The 17,969-nt window shown below is 43.5% G+C and overlaps 1 protein-coding gene across 7 annotated transcripts in view; it reads left to right on the top strand.

Moving 5' to 3' along the window:
* FBXW8 (F-box and WD repeat domain containing 8) overlaps positions 1-17,969 on the top strand; it is a 123,664-nt gene that overhangs the window by 18,579 nt on the left and 87,116 nt on the right. For all 7 annotated transcript variants that reach the window (XR_004439556.1, XM_033220457.1, XM_033220455.1 and 4 more), the window contains 2 exons: positions 12,402-12,566; positions 16,679-16,767. Coding sequence is in view for 6 of the 7 variants with exons in the window: in XM_033220457.1 (XP_033076348.1) it covers positions 12,402-12,566; positions 16,679-16,767 (254 nt within the window). In the remaining variant the exon portion in view is untranslated. The remainder of the gene's footprint in view (positions 1-12,401; positions 12,567-16,678; positions 16,768-17,969) is intronic.

Raw genomic sequence — 17,969 nt, 5'->3', positions numbered from 1 at the left:
GTCCCTCAAGGGACTTAATATCTCTGTGGGAGTGTTTCTTGCTGAAACATCTTGAAAACAGTGTAGCTTTTAGTAAGCAAAGTTACTTGTTGGACAGTTCATTGAACAAGTTTACAATCTTGCTATCTATAATTTTATGTTCATCTTTTTTCATGCCCACAGGATTCCTGGCATTTAAAGGAGACTATTTTTTAGTGGATAACAATGACACAGTTGTTGATTTCAAAATTACAAGTTGGTTTTTAGGAGAAAAGTAAGTCTGCCATTATATTACAACATGAATAATTCAGAGGAGTGATGGATTTTAGGTATTTACCAACATTCATTTTTTAAACTTTAAAAATTATTATAAATTCATAGGAAGTTGCAAAAAATAGTACAGAGAGTTCCCGTGTACCCTACCCCCAGTCTCCTCCATTGGTAATATCCCACTACAGAACAGTAGCAAAACCAGGACCTGACATTGGCACAATCCACAAATCGCTATTTTACATGCACATATTTGTGAACTTACGGAACTTTACATGGATATAGATTTGTGTGACCACCGTAGTCAACATGTAGAACATTCATCACAAGAATCTCTTGTGCTACTCTTTCACAGCCTTTGACAGCGACACTGGCCTCAAGTCCTTTCCCTGACCCCTTCACCCCCAGCTCCATCTCTAACCCCTGGCAACCACTGATCTGTTCTCCAGCTCTATAATTTTGTTTTCAGTTTTTTAATGTATATTTTAGTTCTTTGTATTTCCTAATGTGTAATTTTAGGAATTCAACCCTGTAAGTAATGATGTCGTGCTTTTCAAGTAAAAGGTAGAGAAACGTGCATAAACAAAGCAATAAAGAAAAAGAGGGATGCCACAGAGGTTAAAAACTTGAAATTTATAATATTGGTGAGCAAGAAGTAGGTGACAGCAAAAAAAATAAGTAATTGTAGAACTAAAGACCAGTATATTAGATGACGGTATTTCAAGTTTCAGGGAAAATGTGATTTTATGTCCATGTAGGAGAAACTAAAATCCAGGCGCTTATAGCTAAAGATCTATAATCTTAATGAAGTCTATGTAAGTCAGGAATCCATTGCCAAGTGAGGCTGAATTGATTTTCCTGGCAAAAGTGATTCTGCAGACCTGTAGTTGCTGGCAGGGTTCCCTTAGTTCTTTACTTTCACCCTTGCCACCAGACTTCTCTATCAGGAAGTTATATGGAAGGTTCCTTGTATGCTGGAGACCCAAGTGCCCTCAGGAGTTCCTTTTAATTCATGTGATTGTTGTGGGTGCCTCCTTTAAGCACTAATTTAGGGAAAGGCAAAATCACTCTAAAAAACAGATTGGGAGCTAGATGAAACAAGAATGGCAAATGATCGTTGAGCCAAGTGATGGGTACTTTGGAGTTCTTTATATTGTTCACTTTACTCTTGTGTGTTTGAACTTTTCCACAATTAAAAAGTTTACTAGAAGAAAAGCATAAAGCAAAAATAATACATGTGAATAAGGAGGGCAGCACATGCCAGGAGCTGAGCTGTGTCTGTGACCTTTGAAAATAAAAGCAATCTAATTTTTTTTAAAAAGTTGGACTTTTTATCTCATTCAGTTATTTATATAGGGCTGACTATGTATGTGTGAGGTACTGTTCTATATAGTGAAGACAGCTGAGAATAAAACATAAAAAACCTGCTTCTCAGAGAGCTTCCATTGTATACAATAAAGACATGATTAAATAGAGTTATCAGATGGCAGTGAGTGCTATGGAGAAGGACAAGACAGTAGAGGTGATATGGGGGTTGCACTTTTGAGTGGCCGGGGAAGACTTTGCAGAGAAGGTGAGCCTTGAGCAAAGACCTCAAGGAGGGGTGAAGGACACTGTGCAGATCTCTGGCAGAGTGGAATAGCAAGGGCGAAGGACTTGAGGCAGGCACAGCTGAAGCTCATCTGAGGCAGAGTGCACCTGCTGTGTTTGAGGAACAGCAGGAAGGTCCAAGTGGGTGGCTATGGTACGCTGAATAATGGCCCTCTCCCAAATACGCTCACGTCCTAAGCCTGGATCCCACGAGTATGTTACCCTTCATGATAAAAGGCTCTTTGCAGATGTGATTAGGTTAAGGATCTAGAGATGGGGTGATTATCTTGGATTATCCAGGTGGGTCCAGTGCATTACAAGTCTCCTTGTAAGAGGGAGGCAGGACGTCAGGGAGGAGAGGAGATGCTGTGTTGCTGGCCTTGAAGGTGGAGGAAGGGGCCACAAGCCAAGAAATGTAGGTAGCTTGAAGCTGGAAAAGGTAAGAAAATAATTTTGGCCGGGCGCGGTGGCTCATGCCTGTAATCCCAGCACTTTGGGAGGCTGAGGCAGGTGGATCACGAGGTCAGGAGATCGAGACCATCCTGGCTAACACAGTGAAACCCCGTCTCTACTAAAAAGACAAAAAATTAGCCGGGCGTGGCGGGCACCTGTAGTCCCAGCTGCTTGGAGGCTGAGGCAGGAGAATGGCGTGAACCTGGGAGGCGGAGCTTGCAGTGAGCCGAGATTGCGCCACTGTACTCCAGCCTGGGCGACAGAGCAAGACTCCGTCTCAAAAAAAAAAAAAGAAAATAATTTTCTTTCTGAAGCCTCTGGAAGGAATGCAGCCCTGCCCACACCTTGCTTTTACACTTCTGGTCTCCAGAACTATAAGAGAATAAATCTGTGTTGTTTTAAGCAGCTAAGTTTGTAAGTTTGTTAGCACAGCCATAGGAAACTGAAAAGGGGGTGTGGTGAGCAGAAAGGAGTAAGAGAAGGAGAAGGCTCAGAATGAGAGAAGCACTTAATCTGTTAAAAGAACTCGAAGTTTTATTGTAAATGAGATGGGAAGCCTTTGGAGTGTTTTAAGCTTAGGGGTGATGAGAGCTGTCCTACATTTTAAAAGGGACCATTTGGGTTGCTGTGTGGAGAATCGGTTGTTGGGGGACAAGGACAGCAGCAGGGAGACCAGTTAGGAGGCCACTGAAATAATCCAGAGAAGAGCATGTGGTGCTTGGGCCAGGATGGTACCAGCAGAAGTGGACAGAGTCAGGATTGCAGATGGGCTGGATGTGGGGACAGAAGGAAGAGAGTCAACAAGGACTCCACGGTGTTTGTCCTGAGCAACTGAAGGAATGAGGTCACCATTTACTGACAAGGAGCAGACCATGCAAGGAGCATGTGTGGGTGTGGGGGAAGATCCCTCATTGGTTGTGAGGCTGAGGATGAGCTCTTTGTTGAACTCTGGGCTGAAGATGGAAATTTGGAAGCTGTCAGCCACATTGATGGTATTTAAGGCCAGGAGACAAATGAGAACATTAAAGAAGTGAGTGTAAATAGAGGAGGGGATCAGGGATGGAGCCCTGTTACCCCACAAGGATTAGAGGCTGTGGACATGAGCAGGGCCAGCACAGAGGACCGGGAAGGAGTTCCCTGCCAGGCAGGAAGAAAACTCAGGTGTGTTGTTCCCTGGAACCACAGGATAAACGTTTTCCAGGAGGAGAAAGTGTTAAGCGCTGCTGTTCATCAAGAGGAGGACTGAGAAATGACCGTTGGGTTTTGCAAGTTGGAAGTCACTGGTGACCTTGACCAGAGTCAGTGGTGTATTGGGGGCAAAAGCTAGTGGCTTAGGAGCAAGTGGAGAGAGAGGAAATGGAGATAGTGAGTGCATAGAAAGCCGTCTGTATGTGGTGTGTCCTCCCACAGTAGACTTGGTGTGTGAAACTGTGAAGGGAACAATGAGACTTCCCCTCTGTGAGCCTCACTGGTAACCCTAATCCGGGCAGAGCTAATAAAGCTTATTTTTGAGCCAACAGCTTTTTTTTTTTTTTTTTTTTTTTTTAATGCTGCAATTCACAGTGGTGCTATAAAGCAAAATGCTGGAGACACTTTTATTAGCAAGTCCTTGCAGCTGAGGCTCACTCAGTGGGGCTTTACTGAGCAAGGCCATTCCAACTCTGGTGTATTAAAGAAAGACCATTAGGCCTCTGGAAAACCCAGGCTTGTAAACTTGCTAGATTTCATACAACTTAAGGAATCAAAACAATTAACAAGCTTTCCTTTTGGTGGGGCCCTTTAACATTTGCTTGTGAAAGTTTAACTGGGTCTTTTTCTTGTTGATTTTTTTTCCTTCAGAATTAAAAGACATTTTTAAAACCTGTCATTTTTGTTCTCCTTTGAAAGAAGAAAGAAAAGCACTCTCCTTTTATAGTTTGCTAAAGAAATTGTTGACACATTTCTGTTTTTAATACCTAACTGTGGATACAATCCTGATCCCTTTTTGGAAGTCATTCTCACATCTGCCTTTTCTAAGTCCCTCAAAGAGATTTTTTATTTGTTATCCGGGACTTAAACTTTAGCTTGAATATGATTTTCTATAGAAGAATCACTGTGGGCCGGGCGCGGTGGCTCAAGCCTGTAATCCCAGCACTTTGGGAGGCCGAGATGGGCGGATCACGAGGTCAGGAGATCGAGACCATCCTGGCTAACACGGTGAGACCCCGTCTCTACTAAAAAAATACAAAAAATTAGCCGGGCGTGGTGGCGGGCGCCTGTAGTCCCAGCTACTCCTGAGGCTGAGCCAGGAGAATGGCGTGAACCCGGGAGGCGGAGCTTGCAGTGAGCCCAGATCGCGCCACTGCACACCAGCCTGGGTGACAGAGCGAGACTCCTTCTCAAAAAAAAAAAAAAAAGAAGAAGCACTGTGGCCCGGGGTGAGTGATGTGGGTGATGCGCCACAGCATCAACTCTGTGGTCTCAGTTTTTCATCCCATAACCCCATTGTACAAATTTCAGGTCATGTTATTTTAAAATGATTTGGCATTTTCCTTGAAACTGTTATAAAAAGCTGCTTTCAGCTTCCAGTGTATTTAAGGTCTGACATATTTGAGACTTCCTGAAAGTCTCATTGAAAAGTTTCCATTTTAAAGTGGCTGAGATTTGCACGGTTCTCATGAAAACTCATACAGAATGTTTAGTTTGAGATTTTCTAGTTTGTAATCGTTGAGCACTAACTTTGGATTTTCCTAAAGTGCAGATGATTCAGAGCCTCCATCCAAGAAAATGCAGTTTGTAGCTCATTTTTGAACACATAATTAAAAAGATTGCTTCCCCTGTTTGGGGCCAGTCTTGTGATCTAACCTGGGTGTAAGGGCAGGGACCCCAGCAGTTGCCCCCATAGCTTCCTCAGCCGTGGAGAAGTAGCCCCAGCCTGGGTGCATCCATGGGGTCTCTCTCACACGCCAAAGGTTTTGGTTTCATAGCTTGAGGTGGGCAGTAGATGAGAACTGCGGGCCTGAATGCCCAGTACATGGTTAGTTCCCAAAATGTATCTTTACTGATTGACCGCTGACCCAAATCAGTGTTCTCTAAAGGGACTTCTGCAGAACACTGGGCTTTTGAGATACTCCTTGCAAAAAGAGGTCAGGAACCAAATGAGTTTAGGGAATGCAGCTTCTTATGCAGGTTGAACTCCCAAATCCAAAAATCCCAAATCCCAAATGCTCCAAAATTAGAAACTTTTTCAGTGCTTATTGGAGCATTTCAGATTTTGGATTTGGGGATTTGGGAAACTCAGTCAGAATAATGTAGACATCTGAAATCCAAAATACTCTTGGTTTTAAGCATTTTGGATAAGGGATACTCAACCTGTATCCCCTTCTTAAGAGATGTGCAACACATGCAACCGCTATTCAAAGCATCGAGAAGTTCTGCAGCAAGGAATTCTGCTTCGTTTTGTTTAAAGCAGTGTTTCCTAAGCTCATTTGACCATGGAATCCTTTTCTAAGGAACTTGTTAACACCTGGAGGTGTTGTACTACTGAACATGCTTTTGGTCCATGTCATTAAAGAATGACTACATTTATATGATCTCTTAATTACTCTGAGTCTTTTTGGTTCAGTAGTTACATTTCATGACTTTTCCAAAATGTTATGGTTTCTACAAAAAAGGCGTATGTATGCCAGGATCAGAGTAAAGCTGCCCTGTGTTTCCTGAGCATGTTCTGCCTTTGAGAACCCGTAAAGGTCTCGTGTGTTACCCTTATCTTACACCTTATTTAACCGTGCATTCCAGGGCTCGGTTAGGGGACATACTCTGCTCTGGAACTACTTAGGTTGTGGCCTGGCTCACTCACAGCTGACATTGGTCTATCCCTGTCTGTGCTTCATGATTGCCCAGTGCTTAGACTCACTCTGGCACAGACAGATGGACAGACAGCATCTGGGTGTCATGGGTAGGCTCAGCTGTGGACCAGACATGCCAAAAATGAAACCATGGTGTTCTGTCTGGTCAGGCTGGAGCTCCAGCATTGCTGAGTCGTTATCCCGTTATTGCCTGACCACTTGTGATCAGACGAGGGTTTGTTTTCCTGAGCCCTAAAGGCTAAGATGGAGAAGTGTGGGATGACAGTGTGGTTAAGTGGATTTGTAACTGATGCTGTGGCCATGCCCAGGGTGGGCTGCCTAATGGATCCATGTCAGCCTGTGGGGTGGGCTCCAGTGGTTTGCCACAGAGCTAGAGCCCTGTCTTTTTTTTTTTTTTTTTTTTTTTTTTTTTTGAGGCGGAGTCTCGCTCTGTCGCCCAGACTGGAGTGCAGTGGCGCAATCTCAGCTCACTGCAAGCTCCGCCTCCCGGGTTCACGCCATTCTCCTGCCTCAGCCTCCCGAGTAGCTGGGACTACAGGCGCCCGCCACCTCGCCCGGCTAGTTTTTTGTGTTTTTTTAGTAGAGACGGGGTTTCACCATGCTAGCCAGGATGGTCTTGATCTCCTGACCTCGTGATCCGCCCATCTCGGCCTCCCAAAGTGCTGGGATTACAGGCTTGAGCCACCGCGCCCGGCCGAGCCCTGTCTTTAGAACCATCCTGGTTATCTTTTTTTTTTTTTTTTTAATAATTAAGATGCAAAGGCCCACAGACCATATTTTGCAGATAACTTATGGGATAAGTGGCTAATGCAATGGATGACAGAATTGGGATTCACAGATTATTTGGGGAGGATAAAATGCCAGGGGGTGGGGCAGACATTGAGATGGGGATTAAAATGAATGGAAAGTTTACAAAGTTAAGAATTTAGGTATAAAAAATAGTGTGGTGGAAGGATGGTGGGCCTTTTTTTTTTTTTTTTCCAGTTTGTGTTTAAAAAAACCCTGAAGAATCATGAGGACCAAATTGAGGTTACTGTTGCGGGGAAGAGAATGTGAACGGTGAGAGATACGCAGGAGTTTTAAGCTGATTAGCAATCTTTCCTTTCTTCTGCAGGGTGGTGAGTTCATGGGTGTTTGTAACATTCTTCATACCTTTTCGTTTCCCTTTAATAAAACAGACTGCAGAAGCTTTAGTGAACCATTAGTTGAGTAGCCATGTTGATGGCTACAAGTAAAGCAGAAAACCAGTGTCTGATAAGATCCTTCTGTGCATGGCACTGCACAGCCCATATTTGAGGTGTTATTGAGTCCTGAGTACCACATTTGAAGAGGGACACTTTAGATGTACAAATGTTTTAGGATGCATTGAGAAAGTGTCGGAATGGAAACTGTATGAAAAATAGTGAAAGGAAATGGATAATATTTAGAGCAATGAAGAAATTACTAAGGGGAAATATGATCTCTGTCTTCAGCTATTTGAGGGACTGTCAGGTGGAAGAGCAAATAGATTTCTTCAAAAGGGCAAAATCAGGGCCATAGGTAGAATGAATTTTCTAGACAGTGGAAGGAAACCTTTTCTAATATTCAGACTGCCTGTTGGTAGATGAGACTGATGCAGGAGGTCAGCTCTCTACTGGACGCATTGCAGGATTGCCTGGGCCCCATTGGCCAGGGATGCAGTGGGGTGCCTTCTTGCAATGAGGAGATGCCCCGAGTTGATCTCCAAGGCCCCTCTTGATTCTTCAGGTTCTAAACCACTGGAGACTGAGATAGCATGACACTCAGCATTAGAGTGTGACACTTAGCTTCAGAAAAATGACAGCGTTGTCACTTATTTAACGCCACGTGATCTAACTTCTGATGCTGTGAATTCCATGCGAAGCATCCGTGCCTGTAGGGAAAGTGACTGAGGCCATGTGACTACTTGTCACACATGGAGCTTGCGTGCACGCATATATAGCAGAAGTGTAATTAAGGAGGCCAGAACTTTAATGTGTCATCAGGGTTAGGTTGGTCAGTATTGCTTTGATACACTTTTGGTTGAATAAGATATTGTAATGGTTATTTTTGGTGTAGTTTGCTTAAGATAGAAAGTCAAATTTTGAGACCGAGATAAACTGAGTTCCTAGATTCCCACTAGTTTTACTTTGTAAGTTTTAGTTTCTTTCTGTGTGACTTACGTCTTTTTTATGCCTCTGTCCCTTCATTACTGCCTTCTTTTGTGTTAAATAGATATTGTCTAGTATGCCATTTTAATTTCTTTACTCTGTTTTTTTGAGTTATTTTCTTAGTTGTTGCCTCGGAATTACGGTGAACCCTTTAGTTTAAAATAATCTAGTTTGGATTAATACCCACCTGATTCCAATAGTACACCAAAAACTCTGCTCTGAGATAACTTCATTTGGTGTTTGTTGGTACACTTGGATCATATCCTAAGGCCTTTGAGGCTTTGTTCATTGTGTTCATTTTTTTTTGTTTTGCTTTGTTGTTTTCGTTTTTTAGAGATGAGATTTCACTATGTCACCTAGTCTGGAGGGTAGTAGTGCAATAATAGCTCACTGCAGCCTTGAACTCCTGGACTCAAGCAGTCTTCCTGTCTCAGCCTCACAAGTAGCTAGGACTACAGGCACACACCATCACATCTGGCTAATTTTCTTTTTTTGGTAGAGATGGTGTCTCACACTGTTCACCAGGGTGGTCTCAGCTCACTGAGCGATCCTCCTGCCTTGGCCTCGAAAGGTGCTAGGATTACAGATTTTTTTTTTTCTTTATTCTTCCCACTCCCTCCCTGCCATGGAGTAGATTATCTCAGTTGACCTGCTTTAAGTTTCCTGATTTTTTTTTTTTTTTTTTTTCAAGACAGAGTCTTGCACTGTTGCCAAGGCTGGAGTGCAGTGGCATGATCTTGGCTCACTGCAACCTCTGCCTCCTGGGTTCAAGTGATTCTCCTGCCTCAGCCTCCTGAGTAGCTGGGACTACAGGCACATGCCACCATGCCAAGCTAATTTTTTATATTTTTAGTAAAGATGAGGTTTTACCATGTTGGCCAGGCTGGTCTCAAACTCCTGACCTTGTGATACACCTGCCTTGGCCTCCCAAAGTGCAGGGATTACAGGTGTGGGCCACTGCGCCTGACCAAGTTTGCTGATTTTTCTGCCTCTCAAACTTGTTGAGCCCCTTTAGGGAATTTTTTAACTCCAGAGCTTCTCTTTTTTTTTTTTTTTTTTTTTTGAGATGAAGTCTTGCTCTGTCGCCCAGGCTGAAATGCAGTGGTGTGATCTTGGCTCACTGCAACCTCTGCCTCCTGCGTTCAAATGATTCTCCTGCATCAGCCTCCCGAGTAGCTGGGACTACAGGCGCCCACCACCACGCCCGGATAATTTTTTGTATTTTTAGTAGAAATGGGGTTTCACCATGTTAGCCAGGATGGTCTCAATCTCCTGACCTGGTGATCCTCCCACCGCAGCCTCCCTATTTTTTTTTAACAGGCAATTTCTATTTCTCTATCAGTATCTTCTATATGGTAAGACATTGCTCTTCTACTTTCTTTTATTTCTTTAGACATGCTTTCTTTTAGTATTTTGAACATATTTCAGATAGCTGATTTAAAGTCTCTGTTTAGTAAGCCCAGCGTCTGGACTTTCTCAGGGGTAGCTTCTGTGGACCGCCTTTAGTAAGCCCAGCGTCTGGACTTTCTCAGGGGTAGCTTCTGTGGACCGCCTTTAGTAAGCCCAGCGTCTGGGCTTTCTCAGGGGTAGCTTCTGTGGACCGCCTTTAGTAAGCCCAGCGTCTGGGCTTTCTCAGGGGTAGCTTCTGTGGACCGCCTTTAGTAAGCCCAGCGTCTGGACGTTCTCAGGGGTAGCTTCTGTGGACCGCCTTTAGTAAGCCCAGCGTCTGGACGTTCTCAGGGGTAGCTTCTGTGGACCGCCTTTAGTAAGCCCAGCGTCTGGACCTTCTCAGGGGTAGCTTCTGTGGACCGCCTTTAGTAAGCCCAGCGTCTGGACGTTCTCAGGGGTAGCTTCTGTGGACCGCCTTTAGTAAGCCCAGCGTCTGGACCCTCTCAGGGGTAGCTTCTGTGGACCGCCTTTAGTAAGCCCAGCGTCTGGACCTTCTCAGGGGTAGCTTCTGTGGACCCGCCTTTTCCCATGGGTATGGACCTGCTTCCTTGTTTCTTTGCATGCTTTTGTCATTTTGTTAAAAACTGGACATTTTAAATCATGGAAACTCTGGAAATAGAATCTTTCTCCCTATGCAGAATTTGCTGTTATTGCTGTTGTTATATTTGTTGTTGCTGCCGTTTGTTTGTTTGTTTAGTGACTTTTCTGGACTTATTCTCTAATTTGTATTCTTTGTCATGTGCAGCTACTGAAGTCTCTGCTTGGCTAGCTTAGTGGTTAGCTAGTTATCAAATGGAGAGTTCCTTAAATCCACTAAACCAGTAAGTCTCCCAGCCTTTGCTGAGGTGTTCTCTGTATGTTAGAGTACTGCCTCACCATTGTAGCAGCTTACAACTCTGCCTTAGCCTTCACTTCCTGCTGGTGCAGAGCCTCAAGGTCAGCCAGAGGGGAGAGGTTAGGGCTTTCTCTGGTCTTTCCTGGGCACACACACAGCCCTATACGTTCATGTGGCATTCCAGACTCCCAGGAATATATTGGAGCCTTTCAGAGCTTCCTGTGGACATCCCATTTCCCAGCTTTTTCTTTCAAGCTTTTTGGTCAGCCTCTTGTTTGCCTCAACTGTCTGTGCTCCCCAGGTAGCTGTAGAGTTAAACAGTTGCCACTTACTATTTTGGGCAAATGCCCTGGAGATAGAACAGAGAGAGTGCTCAGCTAGGTCAGATAAAGTCAAGCCTTGAGAATAGAGCTTTCTGGCAAGCTGCCAGCAGGTCAAATGGTGACAGTTCTCTAGGGATTTGATTTTTGGGGAGTTCTAAACATGTCTGGCCTCTCTAATGGCTGCTAGGCTGCTGGTTTTTACAGCTGCTGTCTTCACGAGGCTGTTGATTTTTAAGGCAATCCCAGAGCTGGAGGAGGAAACAGAATTAGCACACATTAAAACAACTCAGACGTCACTGTTCTTACTGAGATTCAGGCACTTTTCTTGAATAAATGTTCCTCAGAATGTTGCAATCCTTTTATTAATTTCCAGATTCTGAAAAAGTTGATTGATCATTTTTGGTGGAATTCTTACTGCTGTTATGGAGGAGCAGGTCTTTAATCTGCCATCCTGTAAGCTAACTCTCTGTCAGTGCTTTATCAGCTGAGGCCCTTTGTGCAGTAAGAGTCTGGTTTCCTACTTTCTCTCATTTTCCTTCTTCATATCTCTGTCTTTGAGTCTTGAAGTGGCCCTAAGGGAGTGTTAAAAAGTACAGGGTACTGTAACCTCCCTGTCACCACTCTTCATTAGAAGTGAGTCTCAACTTTTGGATGGATAGCAAGCATCAGGCACTTGATCCTGTGTTCCCAAAATGCTCTGCAGACTGGTATCACACTGATCTGCTCCATCAGTTGCTCATCTGCCAACAGAGTCCATCTTTTGCAGTCTGGCCAACTTTGCATATTATCCTGTGATGAAGTAAACTCTTTGTTCCCCTAAATTAGTGTTGGAAAACAAAATGCTAATAGTTAAAACGGCCATTTCCTCTGGATACTGTTGGGATTTGAAAGGCCAGACATAACATTAATTTTTCTAGATCTAATCTTACAGTCCTGGATAATGGCTTGAGTTTTCTGTTAATTAAATATGTACATATGTTTAAAATCTAAATTCTCACATGCAATTTAAATTTGAATTTTCTACCTGACCAGATGTTTGGGTTTTAGGTAATTTTATGACAGCCTTTGATTTTGGAGGCCACCAATCTTCAATTCTATAAGGTGGAAATACAAATGCTGTTTGTCAAAAGTAAAGAGATTCTGTTCTGAAAAGCTCTGTATGATTGTATAGCTAATTACCATGTAAAAGTTTGTGTTTTTTGCATTTTATGTATTTGTGTATTTTCTTCTCTTATTTGTTAGATTACAATTTAACCAAGTAGTCTAAAATGTGATATTACATGATGGTACAACAATTTTGAAATCTTGAAAGATAAAACTGGAAACATTTGCTTGTATTTTTTTTTCACCTCATAGTGTTTTGTTAATGAGACGTTTTATACTGCCATAAACCCAGGGCAATAATATAGGTGTTGATTGATTTTTGGATGACAAGGGGCTTCTCTAATTGCAGAATTTGACATTTGTGTCACTTCTGCTGTTTTAGGTGAGCAAGACGTGGAAGGTGATTGCGGAGGATGAGGTGCTGTGGTTCAGGCTGTGCCAGCAGGAAGGGCACCTTCCGGATAGCAGCATCTCTGACTATTCTTGCTGGAAGCTCATCTTCCAAGAGTGCCGAGCCAAGGAACACATGTTACGAACCAACTGGAAGGTGGGCAGTGGCCAATATCATTACCTGTGAAAGAATAGCCTGCAAGGACATGGGAATCCAAGCTTTCACTCATAGCCTGAGATTAATTGCCAACAGCGAAGGGAGAGGGGTACACTGAGCCGCCCCTTCAGCTGTTGGTGACTTGTTGCCCATTTTGTTTGCCATTAGATGATTTGCCTCTTGTTTTCAGCCTCAAGATTTGGGAACATCCTCTTACTCTGCAGGAGAGGAAGGGTGAGATTGAGTTGCCAGCCACTTCCTCTCTGATTGTTAGGGTGGTCAGAGGAGTGCCCCGTGCAGCCCCTTTGACTTTCACCAACTCTCTGGAGGGGCCCAGAAAGCAGAAGCACTACCTGCATACAAAAGAGGAGCCGAAGATGTCATTTCCAGTAAATGTAAGAGGGAGATGATTAAACATCTCTAAGCACTGTCTTCTCTTCCCTCACATAACCTACTGGCGTGCTTCCATAACATTTATCACTTCAAAGTCTCTACAGAAATATTAGATCACAGCTAAGAATTTGCACAGTGAAGTGTTTCCATAGGAGATAACTGTCAAGAGCCATGTTACATAAAGCTGTCTGAGGCATGGCGAGGCAGCAGTGTCATGGCAGTGCTTCCTTCCCACCTGGGAGGCTGGAGTTTCAGTGGTAGAGAAGGGATGGACACATTCTCTTTACTCCAGTAAAGGTCAATCCTAATAGACTTTGACATTAACAAGTTTTTGTGCATTACTGATAGTGACATATTGCCTATGTGCCTGTCTGTCCCTAGTAACCTCCTAACCTGATTAGTGACCGATACCCTTGATCTGGGCAACCTCACACCGTTTCTAGGAAAGTCAATATGAGCAGTGTCTCTCTAATTCAGGAGTTCTCAACCCCAGCACTAGTGACATTTAGGGCCAGCTAATTCTTTTTGTGGGGGGCTGTCCTGTGCATTGCAGGCTGTTGAGCAGTATCTCTGGCCTCTCCCCGTTAGACGCCAATAGCATTCTCCTCCCCCAATCATGACAACTAGAAATGCCCCTAGACATTGCTGGATGTCCCCTGGGAATCAAAATCCCATCCCGGTCGAGAACCACTATTCTGAGAGTTAGTGTGGTTATCCTTTCTTAGGCCGTTAAGACACCACCACTAAGACAGGTCACGCTGGCCCCACAGTGCCCTTTTCCATCGACCTACGGTAATAAACTCGTCTGGAGGAAGCCCCCAATCCCTCTTGCTCTTGTGCCTGGGTAGGTCCATATAATGGACACAGGCAGAAACGTATGACAAAGAAAGCTGCCCAGACAAACAAGGGGTCAGAAAGCAGAGGATTTAACCCTGGTGGGAGAGGCTGCGATTTAAGGAAAGCTTAAGAGCTGAGTGTTAATGGGGCCTTTCTCTCCAGAAAGGAGAGATACTTTTGAGATTTACAAGCAGGAGACTTGGAGATATTTGGCATCCCCAGGCTTGAATTCGAAGATGTCAGACCCTGGTAGAAAAAAGCAGCAGCTGTGTTTTTTGCTTCCTCTTTGGTGATGGAGAAAGCAAGGGAAGAGGACAGGTGTGTCCTTGTTGGGCCTGGAGGTGGCAGAAGTGACAATGTTTTAAAGACCCACCACCTAGCATTTGGCACTTAGTAACACTTCACAAGTTATATGCAATCTAGCTGAATGGCTATTTAGTATTTCTTTCTAACTAACACGAAGTCATGTGTTAGGTAAATACGCACTACATGGCTGTTGATTGAGTGAACTGGAGTGGACTGCAGGCCAAATCAAACATGAGGGAGACTTCTATTTGGAGCATGTCAGGTCCATTTCCTGACACTGTTAACAAGGAGAATTCTAGGAGTGAAAGTTTAAGTGATGTATCTTTCATTAAATGTAATGGTGGGATTCTTACCAAAATTCTGGAACGAAAGAAAGCCTTATCAAAACGTGAAAGGCAGCTTGGCACTGTGGGTCACTCCTGTAATCCCAGCACTTTGGGAGGCTGAGGCAGGTGGATCACTTGAGGTTAGGAGTTCGAGACCAGCCTGGCCAACATGGTGAAACCCTGTCTCTACTAAAAATACAAAAATTAGCCAGGCATGGTGGCACACGCCTGTAGTCCCAGCTAGCTGGGAGACTGAGATTGGAGAATTGCCTGAACCCTGGAGGTGGAGCTTGCAGTGAGCCAAGATTGCGCCATTGCACCGCAGCTTGGACAACACAGTGAGACTGTCTCAAAAAAAAAAAAAAAAAAGAAAAAAGAAAAAGAAATGAAAGGCAGTGTTGGGGCAAGTTGCTTTACTTTTGTCTGCCTCCATTTTCTCTTCTCTAGAGTGGGAGCTAGGAGTGGCACTGCTCATGGCTTCATGGTGAGGATGATTGTCATCAAGTGTCTGCCACTCCTCCTGCAGAGGCTGGTCCACACTCAGTGCTCAGGCGAAGTTGGCCATAGGAGCGCATAGGCCTCTGCACACAGATGCAAGGTTCTGTACTGTGCATGCTCAACTTCAGGATGGGTTAGGCAGGCGATTTGGTTTGGTACCTCCCAAATCAGTGTCTGGGGAGACCCTAGAAGGGACCCCAGGGCTCTCAGGTACCTCCACAAAGGGAATGACCTGCAAATGCATGAACTTATCTGGAACTGCAGTTCAATGCCAACTTGGAAATCGTTTGCTAAACTAATTGTGGTGGCCATAGTATTCTTTTTCCTGGTGTTTGCATACATGTAGGTTTTCATCTTAGACCCTTTATTTTTCTTTCAATACCTTTTCCCTCACAAGAGCTTTTCTGTTATTGTAACCTTGGCTGCGGCCCTCACACAGCTGTTTCCCAGATCCTTGCCTTCCCTCCCCATATCTCCAGTCGTATGACAGCTCCACGTGAATGTGTCCAGTTTTGTCTCAGCCTTAGACTCGTTGCTTGGATTAAGTTAAGACCATCATACAAATTACTTTGCTCAGTTCTGGAGTCTAGGTGCTTAATAAATGTGTATTTTAATGGAATGATGTCATAATCTTTCCCCTAATAATAGAAATAATAATAATAATGACTACCACTTATTGAGCACTTGCTGTATGTTAAGAACTGTGCTGGGCACTTACACTGTTTCTAGTCCTTGTCCTTGTCCCAGTCTGGTAAAATTGAAATTATGGTATTCTCGAATATCTTTATTCATGCTTGCTTTGTGGCTTAACTATCTCACTTTTCCCAACCTCCCACATGTAAATACTTTATATATCCATTCAGATTTCCTTCATTTTAATTCAATTTAATTTAATTTAATTTTATTTTATTTTTTTTAGAGATAGGTTCTCACTCTCTTGCCCAGACTGAAGTACAGTGTTGTAATCATAACTCACTAAGTTCCTGGACTCAAGTGACCCTCCTGCCTCATCCTCTCAAATAGTTGGGGCTACAGGCACATGCCACTACGCTTGTCTATCTTTTACATTTTTTGTAGAGATGGGGTCACCCTATGTTGCACAGGCTGGTCTCAAACTTCTGAGCTCAAGTAATCTTCCTGCCTCTGCCTCCCAAAGTGCTGGGATTACAGTCATGAGCCACAGTGCCTGGCCTAGACTTTCATTTAAATACTATTTCCATGAAACCTCTGACCTCTCAGTTAGAAATAGTATCATCTCTTCTCCTTTTTCTCATCCTGATCTTTATCTATTTGTATATAATTTTGCATTTTATTCTGAGAATCCTTATAAGAGTTAACAGGTAAGGTATCATGTAATACTTTTTTTGCTGAACTGAACTTTTTCGTATACTTTATAAGCTTCTTTAGATACTTGCCACTCCCAGCAGATATGTGCCAGCCTATTGTGGATGGTAGTTATTGGTGAGCACGTATTTGCTTTCTATTCTGTAACCTCCTGGAAGATGGGGCAGTGTCTCACACATCCCGTGTCCTCGAGTTCAGTGCCTTTGGGATATATGGTAACTCATCCATGCTTGATAGCTTAGCATGTTAGTCATCATTTTTGTCTTTTTGAATGCCCACAGAACTTTGAATGCACTTGCTCTCCATGCTGTAGAGAATTGCTGTGGAAAGTAGGTGGAAAAGCACGATGCTTGGCTTTTGGGCTGTCCCAAGAATAGTCTAAACTGCATCCCCCTTTTCCTCACGCAGAATCGCAGAGGTGCTGTGAGCGAGCTGGAGCACATTCCTGAGGCGGTTTTGTGTGATGTGCATTCTCACGATGGCGTGGTCATTGCTGGGTAAGCAAAACCATTTCCACTGAGTGCTCTGCATCTGAAGGTCTTTCATTTCTCACGTACCGCCCTCTGAGTACCAGTGACCTTAGCTTCCCTTGAGAGCATGTACCTCCCTCAGTTACAGCCCATGTGGAAGAGGGAGAGTCTCCGTGATTCTGTTCCCGAGGACGTGAGAGCGCCGCAGCGAGGGTGAGAAGCACATGGTGTAGAGCGGATCTGTGATCCATTTGCCTCAATATGTCTTTCCCAGCTTTTAAATCACTTTTGTGGCATGTTATGGGAGATTTTCATTAAGGCAAACAGTTTGTATTTTATGAAGACATAAAAAAGTCAAGCAAATGTAATAAGTGTTGGCACAGACAGGCCCTGTTCTCATTCTCTTTTTCTAAATCCCTTATTGTGAAGAAGGGCTGTGACCACACATCATCTTCCTTCCCCACCATATAGTACATATTTGTTACTTAAGTTGTCCCGAAATAGGTTTTTTTTTTTTTCTCCATGGCCAAGACATTTAATTTTAGCTTCTGTAAATTCCTTTAGCTTCTGTCCCAAAAACCACTTTGATGAAGTCTTCCTACTTTGTTACAGAGGTACATTTATATATTTAATTACTGTACAGTAAGATCAGTTTTCTTTTTGGATTAGAAAGATGTCATGAACTACAGCCTCAGATTGTATACTTAATACCATAAAGTAGAGACCAGAACACTTAAATTTCTGAGTTTGGATCAGCTATGGAGTGAGACGCCTTAGGGAAGTTCCTGCCTATGGGAAAACAAAACAAACCTTGGACTTTAAAACTCAGTAGTAGAGGAGTCCTTTTCTTTAAAGAAAAATCTTTCCATAAGCAGCATTCCTTAAAGAGCACCTTTTGAATAGAAATTCCAAAGAGTCGGATTATTTTAATGTTTTGTGGTATACAGTGCCTATGGAAAAAAGTATTTCTGCTTTAAACAAGATATACCCAGGAGGAATGCTTTTCTTCAGTTTCTGTTTTACTGGCTATGATTTAGAGGTGAAAGCCCTTCTTGGGAGTGCTGCAGAACTAGTTTTAGAAAGATTGATGGTCCAGATACTTGCGATTCTGTCCATTAAGTTATCAGTGCACGTTGGGCTTCTCCACGTCATTGCTAAAATATAGGCCTGCGATCGCCCGATATGCAGCTCCTTTCTACCCACAAATGCTACAGTTTGGTGGGAACTCC

The sequence above is a fragment of the Trachypithecus francoisi genome, unplaced genomic scaffold, assembly GCF_009764315.1.
Source record: "Trachypithecus francoisi isolate TF-2019V2 unplaced genomic scaffold, Tfra_2.0 Lachesis_group11, whole genome shotgun sequence".
Lineage (NCBI taxonomy): Eukaryota > Metazoa > Chordata > Mammalia > Primates > Cercopithecidae > Trachypithecus > Trachypithecus francoisi.
This window is presented reverse-complemented; position numbering and strand designations above follow the sequence as displayed.